Source organism: Pristis pectinata, chromosome 37 (genome assembly GCF_009764475.1).
Source record: "Pristis pectinata isolate sPriPec2 chromosome 37, sPriPec2.1.pri, whole genome shotgun sequence".
NCBI classification, from domain to species: domain Eukaryota; kingdom Metazoa; phylum Chordata; class Chondrichthyes; order Rhinopristiformes; family Pristidae; genus Pristis; species Pristis pectinata.
The window spans coordinates 37,249-59,333 of NC_067440.1; the positions used below are offsets into that span (position 1 = coordinate 37,249).

At 49.9% G+C, this 22,085-nt stretch overlaps 1 protein-coding gene and 1 long non-coding RNA gene across 2 annotated transcripts; both read right to left on the reverse strand.

The window, feature by feature from the left end:
* Positions 1-5,297: 5,297 nt before the first annotated feature.
* Positions 5,298-11,645, reverse strand: LOC127586702 (extracellular superoxide dismutase [Cu-Zn]-like). The gene is made up of 4 exons (XM_052044856.1): positions 11,483-11,645; positions 11,142-11,293; positions 6,695-6,812; positions 5,298-6,079 (listed from the first exon to the last, which is right to left on the reverse strand). The coding sequence occupies exons 1-4, from the start codon at positions 11,534-11,536 to the stop codon at positions 5,951-5,953; spliced, it is 453 nt and encodes a 150-aa protein (XP_051900816.1). The 5' UTR covers positions 11,537-11,645; the 3' UTR covers positions 5,298-5,950.
* Positions 11,646-14,344: 2,699 nt separating this feature from the next.
* On the reverse strand, positions 14,345-21,774 carry LOC127586712 (uncharacterized). The gene is made up of 3 exons (XR_007958722.1): positions 21,570-21,774; positions 20,385-20,440; positions 14,345-14,802 (listed from the first exon to the last, which is right to left on the reverse strand). It is a non-coding gene; the product is annotated as an uncharacterized LOC127586712 (long non-coding RNA).
* Between the last annotated feature and the right edge of the window lie 311 nt (positions 21,775-22,085).

Below are 22,085 nucleotides of genomic sequence, written 5' to 3' on the forward strand. Positions count from 1 at the left end.
GGCCATCCTCCCCTCCTGTTGAGCAGGCAAGCCCTCACATCTTGGGGCAGTAGCAGAAGAGGCTGTTGAAGCGGTGTTTGGATCTGCCCTTGGCTTTGGAGAATCTCCTCTTTATCTCTGAGTAGATTGAGCGAACGCCTCTGTAAATCATCTTGCTGTAGGAGGTCACCAGCATGCAGGCCCTGGCTACCACCACGGGGGAGATGCTATATCAGGGCCTCATCATCTTGGTGATGCTGCAGTTGATGGGGACCACCAGATGCTTCATCTTCCCGTTGCAGTTGGGCTTCTTGTACAGGTAGGCACAGGCATAGTCACGTTTGAGGAAACACTGCTTGGGGCACTTGGCAATGATGCCTATTGCCACGCTGGTCAACCCCAGGAGCATCACCACTGAACCCTTCATCTCTCCACCTCGGCACCCAGTCCAATCTCCGGTCTTTGCCTCCTGCAGGGGTGGGGGTCATGGGGGCGGGAAGAACATGGCCCTTCAGCCTATCATGTCTGTGCCAAACACGATGCAAAATTAAACTATATTTCTTCTGCCTGTACACGATCCGTATCCCTCCATTCCCTGCATATTCATGTGTCTATCAACCTCTTAAACACCACTGTTGTATCTGCTTCTACCACTTCTCCTGGTAGCCCTGTGTCAAATCCAGACTAATTCCAATCACCTCTTCCACCCCCCCCCCCCCCCCACCCACCGATGGACATCCCTGTATCATTCCCAAACAAAATCCACTGTCCAGCTCTCTGCCCCACAGCCCTGTATCAATCCCTAACAAATCCTACTGCCTGCTCTCTCCCAATGTCCCCAGAGCAATCAAAACTAATCTCCCTGCCCTCTCTCCACAACCCTGTATCAATCCACAAACTAATCCCACTGCCCAGCTCTCACCACAGCTCTGTATGTCCCAAAACTAATCCCACCACCCCTCTCTTCCCACAGCCCTGAATCATTCACAAACTAATCCCACTGCCCCACACACTCCCCACAGCTCTGTATCAATCCCCAAACTAATCTTGCAGGAGCCATCATTCTATCAATCCAAATCTAATCCCATTGATTTGTACTTACCCCACACATATTTATCAATCCCACACTTATCCCACAGCCCTGGTTCAATCCCAAACTAATCCCACTGCCATTCTCTCCCCACAGCCCTGTATCAATCCCAAACTACCCCACTGCCCTGCACTTTCTCCACAGGGGAGACCCTTTTACAAGTGCCATGGTCTTGATGCACTGGAAGTGTGTAGAGTGTGGACCACTGACTCACTGCCTGCAACCTCTGTCCCCTGCCTGTGTGATGGAGTTCTGAAGGAGCAGTATAGTTTGTTGAGCTGACCCGGTACTAACTGCCCTCTTCTTTCCTCTGTGTGGTGATGGCGTTGTCGGTTACTTACAAGGATACTCTCTGCTGTCTGTGGATTCTTGGCCCTTGGGCTCTGACCTCATCCTATATAGGGTCTGGGCGCCATCCACCATCCTTGTGACTCGTCAGCCAGGCAAGGATCGTGAAGTCTCGACGTCATGCCCCGCTGAGTAGCAGGAGGCTGCACCAGGGATCTGCTGTGGTTGCATTTGATGGTTCTGGGCATTAGACCAGAGGGGAGGTTCACACGTGGGTGGGGGTTCACACAGGCTACAGGTGTGGCATCTCCATGGATCCCTTGTACCCCACATGCAGCACAGCAAGATCCCACAGGTCACACACATGCATACAACTCAGGTTTTCACTGACATTGGTTCAGGAATAAGTTATGGACCTCCCACTGCCCGGCGCTCCCTCCTCACTGCCCCCCCCTACAGCACGGCGCTCCCTCCTCACAGTCCCTCCCACAGCGTAGCACTCCCTCACCACCCTTCCCACAGTGCGGCTCTCCCTCCTCACCACCCTTCCCACAGCACGGTGCTCCCTTGCTGCTCCTCCCACGACGCGCGGTCCCTCAGCTGGGTTGGGTTTAAGGGTTTGTGTGTCTGATGTTGTGGTCTGGGAGTGACCGGAAGTCCCACTGAAGAACATTCGGACAGAGGTGGCTGTGTTTGTCTGCCTCAGTCAGAGAGGTAAAGAATGACCTTGCACTGTGCCAGCTGGCAGTTACGGTGACACATTCTGCTTTACCTTAATTCCCATTTTACTGTGCAATTAGTAAACAAGTGATCTGGAGAAGTGAGTTGCAGACTTGGAAGTGGTTGGTGAAATAATGAAGGAGTTGTATTTCACATTGAGACTGTCCTGTGCAGGATCCTGCTTTTCCCTGGCACCTCTCCTCACCTTGGAACCTCCATGGTTGGTGAGGGACCCTGGAGACGAAGCTATTGTTGTGGCCATGCACAGCGAGATCCCACATACAGCAAAGTTCGTCAGTGCCTGTGATGTTGGTGGAGAGATTGATGTCAGTACGCAGGTAGATCTCTGAGAGCGTTGATGTGTCAGGGTGCTTTGGAGTGTGTGTTTAAGTGTGAGTGTAAGTGAGTGTGTATGTGCGGGAGGACATGAGTGTGACGGCTCGAGTATGAGTGTTTTGGTATGGATTTGAGTCTGAGTGTGTGTGTGAGTCTGAGTGTGATTGGAGTATGTGTGAGTCTGTGTGATTAGAGTTTGTCTGTGTGTCTGAGTGTGATTTGCTCTTCACCGAGGTCTGGAGGAAAGTTTTCACTGATGAGGTGCAGTGCGATCGGGATGTTATTTGGAGCAAATCCAACATGAAGATAGTTTATTCTGGGACTGCAGAACAGGAAGAGGTCACTCGGCCATTGGGGGTGTTCCATCACCCTGTTAGATCCCTACCTTCGTTCCATGACCCTTACCCACCCATAGCTTTTCCACCTGAGTTTTGCAACATCTAACTGACAGCCCACCTCGATATTTTTTGGGGCACGAGTTCCAGATTTCAGGGAAGGTCCCCACTCCTACTCTGACCCATTCTGTGGCCTCTTAATGATGCCCAGTGTAAGCCTGAGGAACAACACCTCATCATGTCTGGGCACCTTCGTCTTCCCCACTCAATATCGATTTCAATTCCAGGTAACTCACTTTCCCTGTGTGTTTCAGACCTGACCACTTCTGCTCTCTATTCTCCCTGGCGGGCATTCTCAGCATCCTCCTTGTCCTTCCAGGTTTCACCCAGAACTCTCACCTGCTTTTCCCAACACTAGCGTTGTTTTCTCGAACTCCTCTCATGAACCAGCCAGCTCTTGTTAAGTGAGTCAGGCTGCCCTGTCAGACACGTTCTTTGTCCCATGTCCCCGACCTCTACTCTCTGCAGTTTCAAATTAACTCTTGGTTTCTCCCTTTTCTAGTTCTGACGAAGTGTCTTTGACCTGAAACGTGGTCTGTTCCTCTCTTCCCACCTGATGCGCATTTCCAGCATTTTCTGCTCTCGTTCAGATTTCCAGCAGATTATTATTTCCCACTTTATCTCGAAGGCCAAGATTTGACCACATTTCCAGTTGGGATTTTGAGCCTAAAGGGACTAGTTCAGGTAGGCACCTTGGTCAGCATGGACGAGTTGGGCCGAAGGGTCTGTTTTGGTGCTGTGTAAATCTATGACTACATATTTCTTGTAAGCAACCTACATCTGCTGGAGGAACTCAGCAGGTCGAGCAGCATCTGTGATTAAGAGTGAACTAAACTACTTTCAACCTTGATACAAAACTCTAATCATTTATGATCACTTTTCACTAAAGCTCCATAACTGCCAGAATATTAAATGACCTTTCTCATTTTGCAGTATTAGATCCAAAGGACCCTGTCCTCTTACAGTACTGATCTAGAAAACACCCTTCCTCCAATCTCTCCTTCCACTGGCCATGGCGTTGTACTTTGGGAGGTCAAATGCAAGAGGAAAGTCCAGTAAATGGCAGGATCCCTAGTCGATTGATATACAGAAGGATCTTGGGGTGCAAGTCTATAGCTTCCTGACAGTGGAAACACGGGTAGATTGGGTGGTAAAGAAGGCATATGGCATGCTTGCCTTCCTCGGTTGGGGTGTTCAGTAAGTCCAGTAAGTCTTGTTGCAGCTACATAAAACTTTGGTTCAGCCACCTTTGGAGTATTGTGTGCAGTTCTAGTTGCCACACCTTTGGAAGGGTGCAGGGACTGGAGGGCTTGAGTTGTAAGGAGAGACTGGGCTGCACTGTTTTCTCTGGAGCGAAGGAGGCGGAGGAGGGACCTTATAGAGGTTTATAAATTCACGGGGGGCGGAGATAAGGTGAGTAGCCAGAGTCTTTTCTCAGGGCAGGAGAGTCTAAAACTACGTGGCACAGGTTTAAGGTGAGAGGGGAAAGATTTAAAGAGGACCTGAGGGGCAACTTTTTCACACAGAAGGTTGTGGGTATATGGAACAAGTTGCCAGAGGAAGCGAGAGGCCGGCACATTACAATGTTTAAAGGACATTTGGACAGGAACATGGATGAGAAAGGTTTAGAGGGACGTGGGCCAAATGCAAGGAAATGGGGCTGGCTGAGGTAGGTGGCTTGGTTGGCGTGGACGAGTTGGGTCGCAGGGCCTGTTCCTATGCTGTACTGTTCTATGTTCTATCACTGCTAATTTATGTGATCAGTGTGTAGACTAGACCCCATGATTTTTGTAGTACCCTTGTTACTTGCACCTTGAACTCAGAGTCAGCAAAACAGGCCCTTCGGCCCGTCAAGTCCATGCCAACCATCAACCACCCATTCACGATAATCCTTCTTCATTTCGCTTTTATTCTCCCCACATTCCCACCAATTCCCCTCGGATTCTACCACTCACTCACACACTAAGGCTATCTCTCTGCTGGTCCACACTGTGCCTTGCGTTACTGCTCCTGTGTGGGCTGGGCTGTACAAAGAACATCCTCCCAGATGATGCTCGCTGGTAATTATTCTCCCACCGGGGCACTTTCTGTACAGGCTGCTCCTGCATTCTCTCCCTGTCTTCACCCTTGTCTGCGGTCTGGACACACTCTGGCAGTGCACTCTGCCATCAGGCAGTGAGGGAGTTCCCCAGTGGAATCTCTCCATGTGGAAGTCCTACCCCTTTACGTTGGGGACCTGCTGGAGAGCAGCACCATGCGACAGGTTTTGAAGCCAGTTCACGGACTCCCCAACCACCTGCCATTTCTAGAGAGGGACCAAGTGGTGAGGGCTGGCTTTCTGGAGGCCGGTGGGCACCACAGGGCTGGACAAGGAAGACAGTGTTTTAACGCCATGCGTTGTTGCTTCAGATGAAGTCGTTGAAAGAAAAGAAACAAAATAGGCATGAGAAAAGCTTTGAACAGACACGAAGCGAATAAAAGGCACAGAGGAAGGTGTCAATTGTTTGTTTATTGAGTGAAGTGCAGCAGCGCTGGTGGGGCAGGAGAGCAGAGAGTCTGTACGTTTGCTGCTGGCCTGGAACCTCTCGCTGGGCTCTTATCCCGGGAATTCCGGGTAATTCCCGGGAAATGGGGTAGGAGAGCAGTGCTGGGATCTGTGATTCCCAACCAAAAGGCTGGAGCTGTAGTGGGTTAGGGTTGGAGTTGGTGCCAACTCTGGAGAGTCTCTGGTCTGATGGGTCAGTTACCCACCTGGGACCACCAGCCTTGACCTCCTGCCCACTGACCCTCCACCATCCTTTCCTCAAACAGAGGGTTGGGATCTGTGCTGAAGACTGGCATCTTGGGTCCCGGGCCTGGAGTCTGAGGTTTTAGACTTGGATCTGGAGTTTGGGACCTGGATTCGGGATTTTGGCCGCAGCCTGAGGCCTGGTGTTTGGGCTCCCTGCAAGGTGCTATCCTCCACCATTTCCCTGTCCAGCTGACCAGTTACTGACCAGCACTGAGCAAGAGGATCAGGCCACGGGGAAGGAGAGCCCCACCCAGCGAGGGCCGCAGTCCCCAGCCCCCATCCCCAGCCCCTCTGATCCATCCCTACCCCCAGTCTGCTGCTCTGGCTGGGAGCTGCGTGGTTCTGGCCCCCTCATTCCTGGGGCCATCCTCTCCCACTGCTGACGCCGATCACACAGCAGGTCAGTCGGTGAACAGCGTTTCCGTGCTGTGAGCTGCCTGGCTCGTCCAGGTGGCCCAGGTCATCCTCGTCCACATGAACCTGTCGGAGGAGACAAGAGGCGGGTGTCAATGGCAGGAGTGACACGGAGACCAGTCCAGCAGAGGCAGGATGGCAACTTTGCCTATCCTGACCAGGAACAGCCTCCCCGACACTCATCGCCCTCCCCCTGCAACAGCCTTCCTGACAACACCCTCAAAATTCCCATAAACCCCCTTCAGCCCTCACACCCCTCCCCATCCCTGTAACCCCCTCTGGCCCCTACACCCCACCCTGTGACCCCCTCGATTCCTTGTAAATAACTTAAAATATGAAAATCTTTTAGCACTGCTCTCCCATGGTGTGGTGCTCCCTCACCGCCCCTCGCACAGCGTGGCGCTCCCTCACCGGTCCTTCCACAGCGCGGTGCTCCCTCACCGTCCCTCCCACAACACGGCGCTCCCTCACCGTCCCTCCCACAACACGGCGCTCCCTCAGCATCCCTACATTCGATATGACAGGTCTGTCCAGGTGAATTCATATCTCAGAGATGAAGTCCGACCCTGCGTCCTTTTAATTGGGAGGCTGGAAGCTCCCCCCCCCCCCCCCCCCCCCCCTTGGCAGGCTGACTGCAGTAACCTCTGTGGTGAACTTTCAAACTCCCCTTCCTTCACTTACCACGATGGAGCGCCCGATAATTGAGAGAGCCCCGTGTAGCTGGAGATGCACATGTGGTACTGTCTGACGTAGGACCCCACTAGAATTGGGCCGAAAATTCCCCAGGTCCCCTTCGTGACTGCCGGAAGAACAGAACAAGACTGAGGACGTGCCGGCTTCTAGGAAGTTCCTCCAGGAAACCTCCTCCTGCGGATTCTCCTGAGTTAACAGAAGGTAACACGGGTGCCATTCCTTCCTCCATCCCTCCCTACCCCTGCAGTGGACGTCACTCACCCAGAGTTTGCTCACATCCTTAAACATCACAGGACATGTAGCAACATGTACTGAATGGAACAGAGAGTTGAAGTAGTCCACATGGACTTCAGTTAGGTCCCACAAGGGAGACTGGTTGAGAAGGTTCGAACCCATGGAATCCAGAACAAGCTGGCAAATTGGATCCAAAATTGGCCTGGTGATAGGAGGTTGGGGTGGTGGTGCAGGGTTGTTTTTGTGATTGGAAGGTGTGACCGGTGTGTACTGGAGGGATTGGTGCTGAGACACCTGATGTCTGTTGTGTACATTACTGATTTGGATACGGTAGAGTTGTTGATGGTGAGTAGGATAGTTCAAGGTCAGGATGATTGGGCAGAGTGATGGGGGCTGGATGTTAATTCTGCAAGGCGATGCACTTTGGGAGATCAAATCAGGGTAGGACATACCGTAGGTGGTGCAGCAGTGCAGTGGCTGGATCTACTGCCTCACAGCACCAGGGATCCAGGTTCCATCCTGACCAGCGCTGTCTGTGTGGAGTTTGCACTCTCTTCCTGTGACCACTTGGGATTCTTCCACATCCCAACAACATGCAGATCTGTGGGTTAATTGGCTGCTGTAAATTGTCCATTGTGTGTGGGCGAGGGGTAGGATCTCGGGGGAGGGGGTGAGGTTCGATGGGATTGTGGAGAGAATAAAAACTGGGATGAGTGAAAGATAGGTGTAACTGGGTTGTCGAAGTTCGGCGTGGACTCGGTGCACCAGAGGTCCCGTTTCCGTCCATTGTCTCTCTGTGATTCATTGTGTAAATGGGAGGGCCTGAAGGAGTATTGAGGAATAGCGGGACCCTGGCGTACTTCCAAGGATCTATGAAGGGAACACAGAGGTAGAGTGGGTGTAGAAGAATGAAACAGGAAAGAAGCAGAAAAATCTGGAGGGCTAAAAGGGACTGAAATGTCCTTGGCAGGTAGGATTAAAGAGAATTCCAAGGCATTTTAAAAGCAAGCGGGTAGGACCACTCGAGGACAAAGGAGGGAATCTATGCCTGGAACCAGAGGAAGTGGATGAGGAAATGAACGAGTACTTTGCATCGGTATTCACCAAGGAGAAGGACATGGACGACAGTGAGATCAGGGAGTGGGATGCTGATATTCTCGGGCATGTTGATATCAAGAAGGAAGTCTTGTTGGGTCTCCTGAAGAACATTAAGGTGGATAAGTCCCCAGGGCCTGATGGGATCAGTTCTAGGTTATTGAAGGAGGCAAGGGAGGAGATTGCTGAGGCATTGACAGAGATCTTTGTATCCTCTCTTGCCACAGGTGAGGTCCCAGAGGACTGGAGGGTAGCCAGTGTCGTTCCTCTGTTTAAGAAGAACAATCGAGACAAACCAGGATATTATAGGTCGATGAGCCTTCCATCAGTGATAAGGAAATTATTGGAGAAGCTTCTTCGGGATAGGATTTACTAGCATCTGGAAAAGCATGGATTTATTAGGGATAGTCAGTATGAATTAGTTCAGGAGAGGTTGTACCAAACTAACTTGACTCATTTTTTTGAAGAGGGTGACAAAGATAATTGATGAGGGTAGGCCAGTGGATGGTGTATGCACGGACTCTAGTAAAGCTTTCAACAATTTACCTCATGGGAGGCTGATCCAGAAGATTAAGGCACATGGTATCCATGGAGACTTGGTGGATTGGATCCTAAATGAGCTTCGTCACAGAAGACAAAGGGTAGTGGTGGAGGGGTGTTATTCTGACTGGAGGTCTGTGACCAGTGGTGTTCCACAAGGATTGGTGCTGGGGCCTCTGTTGCTTGTGAGATATAAATGATTTGGACAAAAATGTAGATGGGAGCAACAAACAATCTGCTGGAAGAACTCAGCAGGTCGAGCAGCATCTGTAGGAGGAAAGGAATTGTCGACGTGTCGGGTCGAAACCCGGCATCAGGATCCTGCATCACCCATGTAGATGGGTGATTTAGTAGTTTGCAGATGACACAAAGATTGGTGGAGCTGTGGACAGTGAGGAAGGTTGTCAAAGGATTCAGCAGGTTATAGATCAGTTGGAAATGTTGGCAGAGAAGTGACCGATGGAGTTTAATCCAGACAAGTGTGAGGTGATACACTTTGGTAGGTCAAATGTAAGAGTTAGTGGCAGGACCCTCATGAGAACTGATGCACAGAGGGATCTTGGGGTGCAAGTCCATAGCTCCCTGGAAGTGGCAACACAAGTTGATAGGGTGGTAAAGAAGGCATACCACCTTCTTTTGGTCAGGGTGTTGAGTATAAAAGCCAAGAAATCACATTGCAGCTGAATAAAACTTTCATTAGGCCTTCATTTGGAATATTGTGTGAATTTCTGGTCACCCCATTACAGGAAGAATGTGGAGTCTTTGGACAGGGCGCAGAAGAGGTTCACCAAGATGTAACCTGGATTAGGATACAGGCCCTTTGGCCCAACCAGTCCATGCTGACTGCATGCCCATCCAGTAAGTCCCAATTTCCTGTGTTCAGCCCATCTCCCTCCAAGCCCTGCCCCTCCATGTACCTATCCAAGTGCTTCTTAAATGATCCTGTTGTACTTGCCTCACCCACTTCCTCTGGCAGCTCGTTCCATCTACTCACCACCCACTGCGTGAAAAATTTGCCCCTCAGGTCCTTTATAAATCTTTCTCCTCTCACCCTAAATCTATGCCCCCTAGTTTTGGACTCCTTTATCCTGGGGAAAAGACTGTTACCATCCACTTTATCTATGCCTCTCATAATTTTAAACACTTCTATAATGTCGTCCCTACGTTCCAAGGAATAAAGACCCAGCCTGGCCAATCTCTCCCTATAACTCAGGCCCTCAAGTCCTGGAAACGTCCTCATAAATCTTTTCTGTACTCTTTCCAGTTTAACCACATCTTTCCAATAACAGGGTGACCAAAACTGTACACAGTACTCCAAGTGCAGCCTCACCACCCGACTTATACAATTGCAACGTAATGTCCCAACTCCTGTACTCAGTGCCCTGACTGAAGGCCAGCGTGCTAAACGCCTTTCTCACCACCCTGTCTACCTGTGACGTCGCTTTCAATGAACCATGCAGTTGTACTCCGAGGTCCCTCTGTTTCACTAAACTCCCTAGTGCCCAACCATTCAAAGTATAAGTCCAATGATGCTGACTCCTAAAACGCATCACCTCACCCTTATCAGTATTGAACCCCATTTGCCATTCCTCAGCCCATTTCTCAAACTGATCAAGATCCCCCTGTAATCTACGATAACCTTCTTCTATAAGGAGAGGATGGACAAATTTCCGTTGTTTTCTCCGAGAGTTGGAGACTGAGGGGCAACCTGATAGAAGTTTATAAAATTATGAGAGGGATAACGAAGGTTTGCAGTCAGAGGCTTTTGCAGGGTGGGAATGTCAAATACTGGAGGACGTGACTTGGAGGTCAGAGGGGGAAAGTTTAAAGGAGATGTGCGGGCAAATGTTCCTTACACAGAGAGTGGTGGGTATCTGGAACACGCTGCCAGCGGAGGTGGTGGAAACACTCACGATAGCAATGTTGAAGAGTCATTTAGACAGGCACATCAACAAGGGAGGAACAGGGGGATGTGGACCATGTGCAGGAGGATGTCATTAGTTAGATTGGCATCACGGTCAGCACAGACATAGTGGGCCGAAGGGCCTGTTCCTGAGCTGTACTGATTGATGTTTTCTGTCCAATCACTCACTCGGTGGTCCATTCAACACCACCTACCAAATGTTTCATGTCTCGCATTAGTAGTCATTTTTTCCAAAATAATCGGCCACAGACGAGGTGGGGGTTGGGGAGGGGATGCTATCCGCTGGGAGTTTCAATGATCCACAACACACTGTCTCGTATGGCGGTGGAACTGGATTCATCAAGGACATTCAGAAGGGGTACTGGGGAGACACTGGGAGGGGGAGCTGTGTCGGGAGTGGGGGTTGCCATTGAAGAGCCAGTACAGGCTGGAGGGGCTGAGTGGACTGCTTCTGTTCCACTGGATTTGACACCCCAAGGTCATCGGGTGAAGGTTAAGGTGTTCTTCTCTAATATCTCCCTGGGTTCAGGGAGACATTGGAGAAGAATGCCTCCTGTCCCTGAGATCCTTCATTACACAGAAACAACAGGATGTTCTCGGAGGTCTGAACCCCCTCCCCACAGGACCCTGCCTCTGACTTACCTTCCATGCCTCCTGTTGTGAGGGTTGTAGTGGCCTCCTAGTGTCTCACACCCTCCTGTCAAACCTCCAAACTCGTGGACTTGGATTCCGTGAGCCTGCTCGTTGGTTGGAAATCCTCGAAGGTCCAGAAGGATTTCTATCCCATCACCTCTCTGTGTTACCAGGCATGGAAATTAATGCATCGTAATCTCTTATTTCATTCCCAAACTCAGTCACACACTCCAGGGATCAGACTCAGAGTGAAGCTCCCTCCGCACCGTCCCGTCACACACTCCAGGGATCAGACACAGAGTGAAGCTCCCTCCGCACCGTCCCGTCACACACTCCAGTCAGAGCCTCACCTGTCTGCGGAAGTAAACGTTCCCGGAGATTGAACTCTCGTTGTTGGACTGCATGTGACAGACAGTGTGTGAAGTGTGTGGATGTTCACCCTGGTATAGCTGCCGGGTCTGGAAAACACAAAGGAACAAAGTCCAGGGTCTGTGGCACAGTCAGGGCCCCTGTCTTCACGAGGGGAGTGGTCCACTGAGGGATGTTCCAGAGGAGGGAGAGGTGGTGAGTATCAGGGAGAGAATCCTGGAGCTTGGGTCCAAGTAGCTGAAGGCACAGCTTCCTGATGGTGGAGTGGCAACATCAGGGAATGACTGAGGGGGTGCAGTGAGAGGAGCACAGAGATCAGGGGAGCTGGGTGTGGAGGAGGTTACAAAGATAGGGAGGGGCCAGAGGGGGTTACAGAGACGGGGAGGGGTGTAGGTGCCGGTGGGGTTTATGGAGATGAGGGGTTTAGGGGCCAGTGGGGGGTTACAGATGACGAGTGTAGGGGCCAGAGGGGGTTACAGAGACTGGGAGGGGCGTAGGTGCCGGTGGGGTTTATGGAGATGAGGGGCTTAGGGGCCAGTGGGGGGTTACAGATGACGAATGTAGGGGCCAGAGGGGGTCACAGAGACGGGGAGGGGTGTAGGGGCCGGAGGGGGTCGCAGAGACCGGGAGGGGTGTAGGGACCAGAGGGGGTTACGGAAATGGGGAAGGGTGTAGGGGCCGGAGGGGGTTACCAAGGGAGGGGAGTACGGGCCATGGGGGGATCGAACACCAGGGTGTGTGTGTTGCGTTATGCTACCCTTTGTCTCCGGCCCAGGGGAAGTGATGGTGCTGTGTCTGTCCTGAGACCACTTAGCGTTAGTGGACTGATCCACCATCTCCCGCCCCATGCAGTCTGATGTGTGTTGCCCACTAATGAGGGGCTCACACCGTATGGTCATGTTCTGATGTGCAGCAACAGTGACAACATGAGCATAGCAAGATCCCACAAACAGCAGTGACAATGACCCTGATCGCTGGTGTCTGTCAGATCCAATGCAGGGGTAGTACTGGATCAGCCGTGGCATGTCTCCCTCATTTCAGTATCTTGCTCTGAATGACCCCCCCTCCCACAGCACGGTGCTCCCTCCTCACCGCCCCTCCCACACCATGACGCTCCCTCCTCCGCCCCTCCCACACCATGACGCTCCCTCCTCCGCCCCTCCCACAGCGTGGTTCTCCCTTCTCACTGCCCCTCCCACAGCGTGGCGCTCCCTCCTCACCGCCCCTCCCACAGCGTGGCGCTCCCTCCTCACCGCCCCTCCCACAGCGTGGCGCTCCCTCCTCACCGCCCATCCCACAGCGTGGCGCTCCCTCCTCACCGCCCCTCCCACAGCGTGGCGCTCCCTCCTCACCGCCCCTCCCACAGCGTGGCGCTCTCTCATTGCCCCTGCCACAGTCTGTGCTGGTTCCTCGTTAGGTTGCTGTTATGGAGTCAGAGAGCCGTGGATGTATTCTGCACAGGGACAGACCCTTTGACCTTTCCCATCCTTACTGACCATCACAGACACATTTACACTGACCCCATTTACCAGCACTTGGTATGTATACTTTAGTGAGTCAAGTGTTCATCCAGGTACACCTGAAATGTTATGAGAGTCTTGTCTCCACCACATCCTCAGGTAGCATATCACAGATTCCAACTACCCTCTGGGTGAAGAAGTTCTTCCTCCGATCCCCTCTAAACCTCTTCCCTTCATCCGAAGCCTTTGTAGTTTTAGACACCTCTGCTATGGGGAAAAGTTTCTCCCTTTGAGTAAGGTCTGTGTTTCTCACAGATCTTTGAGGCACTCCTCATCCATGGAAGACTCAGGGCAAATTCAGTTCTCAGGGGAAAAGTGAGAGAAAAGCTGTGGAAACAAAGTAAACGCCACCACATGTTATAACGGTGAGATGTTCTGATTGCACGACAGGGTTGGTACGTTCATGCACCAGGTTAGCCAGAGGTGAGAAGGGTCAGATTGTGGAGATGTTGGTTCCAAGAATGATCTTCAAAGACTGGGATGAGGAAGTCAGAAGAATTCACATTGACCTCTTGATCTCAGCACCAGGTACCCAGGAGAACCGTGAGATTGTATACTCCTGAGGTGAGCCCTAGTGTTGTCGAAGTGTTGATGTTGAAGGGCGTTGATACTTTCAGTGAGGTGGATGCTGCAGGTCTCGAATCTCTTAAATCTAGAGTGGGGCTGTGGGAGTCTGTTAAGTAGTGAAAATTCAGGGCCAACTTATTCTGGTAAGGGATAAGGGCAGTGACGGCAAGAAACTTGGATGTCGAGGGATAGTGAGGATTTGATAAAGGACAAAAAGGAAGCATTGAAAGTGGAGAGGCCCTTCAGGGATCTTGAGGATGTAAGAGGTGTTTAGAAACAAAACTAGAAGGGCAAAGGGGGTTCACCAAATACCACTGACAGATAGAGTCACGGAAACAGGCCCTTCGGCCCAAATTCTTCATGCTGACCAAGTTGCCTTCCTGAGCTAGTCCCATTTGCCTGCATTTGACCCATATCCCTTTATTCCCTGGTAAGGGTGGAATTTGTGAAATGTGTCCAGGAAAGTTTCCTGAGTCAATGTATAAAGGACCCTACTAGGGAGGGGGCAATACTGGACCTCCTCTTTGGGAACAAGGTAGGGCAAGTAATGGAATTGGCAGTCAGGGAGCACTTTGGCTCTAGTGACCTTAATTCTATTAGTTTTAAGAGAGTGATGGAAAAGGATAGGACTGGTCCACAGGTTAGGGTCCTAAACTGGAGCAGGGCTAAATTTGGGGGAATTAGGCAGGATCTGGCAGAGGTCGATTGGGAGAGCCTATTTGAAAGGAAAGGAACAAATGGTATTGGTATTGGTATTGGTTTATTATTTTCAGTTGTACCGAGGTACAGTGAAAAGCTTGTCTTACAAACTGATTGTACAGGTCAATTCATTACACAGTGCAGTTACATTGAGTTAGTATAGAGTGGATTGACGTAGTACAGGTAAAACAATAACAGTACAGAGTAGTGTCACAGCTACAGAGAAAGTGCAGTGCAATAAGGTGCAAGGTCACAACAAGGTAGATCGTGAGGTCATAGTCCATCTCATCGTATAAAGGAACTGTTCAATAGTCTTATCACAGTGGGGTAGAAGATGTCCTTAAGTCTGGTGGTACGTGCCCTCAGGCTCCTGTGTCTTCTGCCTGATGGAAGAGAAGAGAGAATGTCCCAGGTGGGTGGGGTTTTTGATTATGCTGGCTGCTACAGCAAGACACCAAGGAGGAGAGGCTGGTGTCCGTGATATGTGATATCAGGAGTCCAGGAGAAGCACGTTCCTGTTGGGGTGAAGGGTAAACCTGTTAAGTATAGTGAACCTTGGCTGACGAGGGAGATTGAGGCCCTGGTGAAGAAAAAGAAGGAAGCATACATTGGATTTAGGAGGTCAGGGATGAGTGAATCTCTTGATGACTATAAAAAGATTAAGAATACGCTTAAGAGGGATATCAGGAGGGCAAAGTGAGGGTATGAGATGGATCTGGCAGGTAAGGTTAAGGAAAATCTCAAGAGGTTGTAAAGAGTAAAAGGGTGGCCAGGGAGAGAGTAGGTCCCCTTAGAGATCAGTAGGGCCGTCTACGTCTCGAGCCACAGGAGATGGGTTGGATTTTTAACTAATATTAGTGGAGAATTTACTAAAAGGAATTCTGAAGGACAGGATCCACCAGCATTTGGATCGACAGAGTCTGATTAGGAGTCAGCATGGCTTTGTGCATAGAAAATCATGCTTGATGAACCTTGTAGAGTTTTTTTGAAGAGGTAACCAAAAAGGTAGATGAGGTTCGGGCAGTGGATGTTGTCTATTTGGACTTTAGCAAGGCCTTTGACAAGGTCCCGTATGGTCGGCTGGTCTGGAAGGTTGGGTCCCACGGAATCCAGGGAGAGCCGGTTAGGTGGATTCAAAATTGGCTCGGAGGTGGGAAGCAGAGGGTGGTGGTTGACAGTTGTTTCTCGGAATGGAGGCCGGTGACTAGTGGTGTGCATTAGGGGTCGGTGTTGGGACCCTTGTTATTCATTACTTATATAAATGATTCGGATGTGAATGCACAAGGCTTGATCAGTAAGTTTGCAGATGACGTGAAATCAGGAGGTGTTGTTGACAGTGAAGAAGGTTATCGTAGATCACAGGGGGATCTTGATCAGTTGGGGAAGTGGGCCGAGGAGTGGCAAATGGATTTCAAGACAGTTAGGTGAGAGGTGATGCATTTTGGAAAGTCAAACCAGAGTAGAATTTCTACTAGGATGGTAGGGCACTAAGGAGTGTAACAGAACAGAGGGACATAGGAGTACAAGTGCATAGATCATTGAAAATGGTGTCACAGATAGACAGTGGTAAAAAAAGGCATTTAACATGCTGGCCTTCATCAGTCAGGGCATTTAGGAGTTGGGATATTATATTGCAGTTGTATAAGTCGTTGGTGAGGCAACACTTGGAGTACTGTGTACAGTTGTGATCACCCTATTATAGAGAAGACATGGTTAAACTAGAAGGAGCGCAGAAAAGATTTACGAGGATGTTGCCAGGACTCGAGGGCCTGAGTTACAGGGAGAGGTCGGCCAGGCTGGGTCTTTATTCCTTGGAACGTAGGAGAATGAGGGGCGACCTTATAGAAGTGTTTAAAATAAGGTGGATGGTAAAAGTCTTTTCCCCAGGGTAGGGGAGTCCAAAACTAGGGGGGAGTGTAGATTTAGGGTGAAAGACATAAAAGGGACCTGAGGGGCAACATTTTCACGCAGAGGGTGGTGAGTGTGTGGAACGAGCTGCCAGAGGAACTGGGTGAGGCAGGTAAAATAGTGTCATTTAAGAAGCACTTGGATAGGTACATGGAGGGGTGGGGCTTGGAGGGACATGGGCCGAACGCAGGAAACTGGGACTAGCTGGGTGGGCACCGTGGTCAGCATGGACTGGTTGGGCCGAAGGGCCTGTATCCGTGCTGTATTGCTCTATGACTCTAAACCTTTCCTACCCATGAACCTGTCAAATGTCTTATAAACATAGTAATTGTACCCGACTCTACAGCTTCCTCTGGCAGCTCATTCCATACACCCACCACCCTCTATGTGGAAAAAACTTGCCTCTCAGATCCCTTTTAAATCTTTCCCCTCTCACCTTAAACTTGCATCCTCTAGTTTTAGATTCCCCTACCCTGGGAAAAAAATCCTGACTATCCACCCGTCTACTCCCCTCATGATTTTATAAACCTCTGTAAGGTCACCCCTCAGCCTCCATCACTTCAAGGGAAACAGTCCCAGCCTACCCAGGCTCTTCTTAACTCAAGCCCTCCAGTTCCAACAACATACTCGTGAATCTTTCCTACAAAATCTTTAGCTTAATCACATCCTTCCTACAGCCTGGTGACAAGAACTGCACACAATACTTCCAGCGCCATTTCAACAACATGTTGTACAGCTGTAACGTGACATCCCAGTTCCTGTACTCAGTGCCCTGAACAATGAAGGCGCACAAGTCAAAGGCCGCCTAAACCACCCTGTCCAACTGTGTGGCCACTTTCAGTGAACTATGTACTTGTACTCACAGATCTCTCTGTTCTACATACTCTCCAGGGCCCTGTCATTTACTGTGTTAAGTTCTGCCTTGGTTCAACTTTCCAAAGTGCATCACTTCACACCTGTCTGAGTTAAATTCCATCTCCCATTCCTTGGCCCACTTTCCCAGTTGACCTAGAGCCTGTTGTAACCTTAGATAACCTTCCACCTATATTTTAGTGTCATCCACAAACTTACTAATCACGTCACATACATTCTCATCCAAATTGTTAATATAAATGACAAACAACAGCACTGATCCCTGTGGCACACCACTGGACATAGTCCTCCAACCTGAGAAACAACTCTCTAACTCCAGGCACAAACAATGTGCTGGAGGGACTTGGAGCCAAGCAGCATCTATGGGAGGAAACGAGTTGTTGATGTTTGGGATCAAAACCCTACATCAGGGTTTGATGCTACTCGACTCGCTGAGTTCCTCCAGCAGATTGTCTGTTGTTCCAGATTCGACCATCTGCAGTCTCTTGTGTCTCTAATGCCACCCTCTGACTCCTACCACTAAGCCAGTTTTGTATCCAATTAGCTAACTCACCTAGGATCCGACGTGATCTAACCTCCTGGACCCGCTTACCAAGCGGTACCTTGTCAAAGGCCTTGTTGAAGTCCACGTAGAGAACAGCCCTGTCCTCGTCAATCATCTTGGTCACCTCTTCCAAAAAGCTCAATCAAATTTGTGAGAATATCAATCAAATTTGTGAGATTAAGGAAAATAAGAAGACATCTTATAAGTATATTAAGAGTAAGAGGGTATCCAGGGAAAGAGTGGGGTCCATGAGGGAACAAAGATGCAACCTGTGCATGGAGCCTGAGGACATGGATGAGGTCTTAAATGAATACTTTTCATTTGTAATCACAACGGGGAAATGTATTGTAGTTGGGACAGTGAAATTCTCAACTACATTAAGATTAAAAAGGAGGTATTAAATGATTTGGCAAGCATAAAAGTGGATAAATCCCCAGGGCCTGATGAGATGTATCCCAGGTTGCTATGGTAGGCAAGGGAGGAGATTTGGGCCCTGATGGGGATTTTTTAACCTTCATTGGCCACAGATGAGGTGGTAGGTGACCAGAGGGCAGCAAAGGAGGACAGCAAGGGTAAGACAGGTCATTGCCGGCTCGTGGGGTGAATGACAGTGGCAGGAAAATTATTGGAGAAGTTTCTGACGGACAGGATTCATCTACACTTGGAAAGGCAGGAATTGATCAGGGATAGGCAACACGGATTTGTTGGTGGAAGATCCTGTCTGACTAATTGAATTGAATATTAGGATTGAATTTTAGAAAAGGTATCTGAGGATACTGATAAGGACAGTGTTGTCCTTTCATAAGGTCCCACATGGAAGACTGGTCTAAAGGTTTAGAGGCCCTAGGAAAGTTGGCAAATTGGATCAAACATTGATTTGTTAATAGGAGACGGGGTGATGGAAGAGGGTTGTGTTGCTGATAGGACTCCAGTGGTGTGTATCACAGGGACTGGTGCTGTCACCATACTGCTTGTTATGTACATTAACAACACTAGATATCAGTGCAGGAGGCATGATTGGTAAGCTGCAATGACATGACAATTAGTGGTGTTGTTGATAGTGAGGAGTGTCGTCTGAGGCTACAGGATGATACTGATCAGTGGGTAAGGTGGGCAGAGCAAAGGCAGTTGGAATTTAATCCGGATGTGTGAGGTGATACATTTGTGAAGTCAAGTAAGAGGAGGACATACACCATGAATAGAAGGGCCCGAGGCAGTGTTGAAGGACCTCAGTGTACAAGTCCAAAGATGGCAACGCAGGTAGGTAAGGCGGTGATGAAGGCATACGGGGGCCTGGCCTTCATTAGTCAGGGCACAGAATATAAGAGCAGGGAGGTCATAGTGCAACTTTTATAAAACATTGGTTAGGCTACAGCTGGAGTACTGTGTACAGTTCTGGTCATCACACTGTAGAAAGGATGTGATTGCACTGGAGAGGGTGAAGAGGAGATTCAGCGGGACATCATTACCCGGGAATGTTTCGCCAGTGAGGAGATACTGGGTTTGTTTTCCCCTGGAGTGGAGAAGGTTGAGGAGGACCTGACAGAAGCGTATGTGAGACGGTTTAGAGGGTGGATAGAAACTTTCTACAATGGCGGTGGAAGGAATAGATTTCAGGTGAAGAGTAAGAGGTGGTTGGAATCCAGAATGCACAGCCTGAGGGGGTGGTGGAGGCAGAGACTTTCACAACAATTAAGATGTAGCTGGATGAGCGTATCTGGCTGAATCACTGAAGTATAGTCAGCTGTGGACCAAGTGATGGGAAATGGGATCAGTGGAGAAAGGTACTTGATGGTCAGTCTGGACATGGTGGGCTGAAGGGCCTGTGCTGTATGGCTTTAGGACTCTCCCAGATTAATACAAGCAAACCAGCGCAGTAATGGAGTCATCGAGTCACACAGCATGTGAACAGGCCCTTTGGCCCATCGAGTCCACCCTGACCATCGACCACCCATTTAGTCTCATCCTATACTACTCCCACTTTTTATTCTCCTTACTCTCCCATCTCCCCTTTCCCAGATCCCACATCCTGCCACTTACTTACACCCCAGGGACAGTTTACAGCGGCCAATTCACCCACCGACCAAAGATAGAATGGAATTGAACTCCATTTAATCAGTTCAGCTGGTAAAAGTTCACGAAGCTCAAGGACAGATTCTGTCCCGCAGTTATCAGACATCAGACTCTTGAACGGACCTCTCCTGCACTAAAAGGTGAACTCTTGATCTCCCAATCCACCTCGCCGTGGCCCTTGCACTTTATTGTCTACCTGCGCTGCACTTTCTCTGTAACCGTAACACTATATTCTACATTCTATTTTCGTTTTTACTACCTTATGGCTTGACCTCTCTGGATGGCATGCACACAAAAGCTTTTTACTGTATCTCGGTACACGTGACAATAATAAACCAATATTCCAATATTCCAGAAGTTATTCAAAGTTTCATTCTTTCACCTTCAAGGGAAGAAGTGTGATCATCACTGAACAACATCCCTCCTGTGGTTGCTTACAGAAGTGCACAGACCAGGATCTGGGGAAGTGTTGGCCCTGGATTCTCAGCAGGTGAGGATGGGGTTTGAACCCGTGGCCTGTGTGGTGAGACCCAGTGTTGAGGGGTAGAGGATGGAGGGGGTTGCCTGGGTTTGGACGGAGTTATAGGAGAGGCAGTGAAGGGCCATGCCAGCTTCTACAAGGTGTCCATAGGGAATGGAGACCAGCACAGGCAGGAGTCTGAAGGAGATCCAGGGCAAGGAGCTCAGCGTAGTACATACCCTGTGGCCAGACCTCTGGTGTGCAGGGCCCCTCTCCCTGGCTGAACAGTCACAGTCTGATTGAGAAAGAACAGGGGTCATTATTACCCATTTCTGAGGGATGTCAGCTCCACACATTGTCGTCTAGCTCCTCCACTGCTGAAACCCTCAGATGCTCTGTTGTGAGAAATATTCCAAACGCCAGCCTTCCTACACGCTAACCCTTTCTCCTTTCTCTCTTATCCCACATGTCTGAACTCACATCAAGTGCTGTTCACCAGCCCTGGAGTTCACCAAGCCACGCCAGCTCCCAATCGAGCAATGTTTAAATTTGCAGTGGGAAAGAGAGAAAGACGAAAGGACACAGACAGCAAGAGACAAGGTGAGAGAGAATGAAACAGATTGGAAGGAGGTAGACAGAGAGAGAGAAGAGGAGAAACAAAGAAATAGAACATAGAACAGGCCCTTCGGCCCACCATGTCTGTGCCGACCATGACGCCAATCTAACTATTCCCTTATGTCTGCACATGGTCCGTATCCCTCTGTTCCCCCTCTGTTCACATGCCTGTCTAAATGCTTCTTAAACGCCACTATCGTATCCACTTCCACCACCACCCCCTGGCAGCTCGTTCCAGGCAACCACCACACAGTATAAAAAAAACTTGCACTGCAGAATTCCGTTAAATTTCTGCCCTCGCAACATAAATCCCCGCTTTGTAGACTTCCCTCTGACTATCTACCTTATCTATGCCACTCATAATTTTATGGATGGAGAGATACAGACAGAACTAGAAGGAAAGGGAGAAGGGAAATGAGACAGGAGAGGTGGAGAGAGAGGGGACGAGGAAGAGAGGGGGAATGAGAGGAGAGACAGAGCATGATAGGAGAGGTAGAAAGAGAGATGATGAGAGAATGGGGGAATAAGACAGGATAGGTAGAGAGAGAGAGGAGAACGAGGGAGACGGCGAATGATACAGGAGTGGTGGAGAGACAAGGAACGAGACGAGAAATAGAACGTGACAGGAGAGGTGGAAAGAGAGAGTGGGCGAGAGAATGGGGGAATAAGACAGGTGGAGAGAAAGAAACAGACAGGATGAGGGAGAGAGGGAACGAAACAGGTAGAGAGAGAATGAGGGAGAGAGGGGGAGCGAGACAAGAGAGGTGGAGAGAGAGAGAGAGAATGGATGATTGCCTGACCATACGCACCCTTGGGTTTTTGAGAGGAGACACAGTGGCCAGCAGGAGCTGCAGCACGAGCAGGAGGACTGAGCTACCCATGGCTGTGTGTCTGCGCAGCTGCTCCAGCTCCCACCCATTAAATCCTCTTCCTTCAGTCAATGATTAACAGTCTGATGGGAGCTGGGGAGGTCAGCAGTCCCGTCAATATTAAGACAGGATAGGTGGAGAGAGAGAGAGGGGACGAGAGAATGGGGGAATAAGACAGGGGGAATAAGCCAGAGAGAAAGAGACAGGATGAGGGAGAGAGGGGAAATGAGACAGGCTGAGGGAGAGAGGGGAAATGAGACAGGTTGAGGGAGAGAGGGGAAATGAGACAGGTTGAGAGCAAGAAAGAGAATTTCTCTAATATTGATTGGCACCTCCTTAGTGTAAAGGGGATAGATGGGGCGGAGTTTGTTCAGTGTGTGCAGGAAAGATTCCTGACACATTATGTGGACAGGCTGACTAGAGAGGCCATATTGGACCTGGTACCAGGCAATGAGC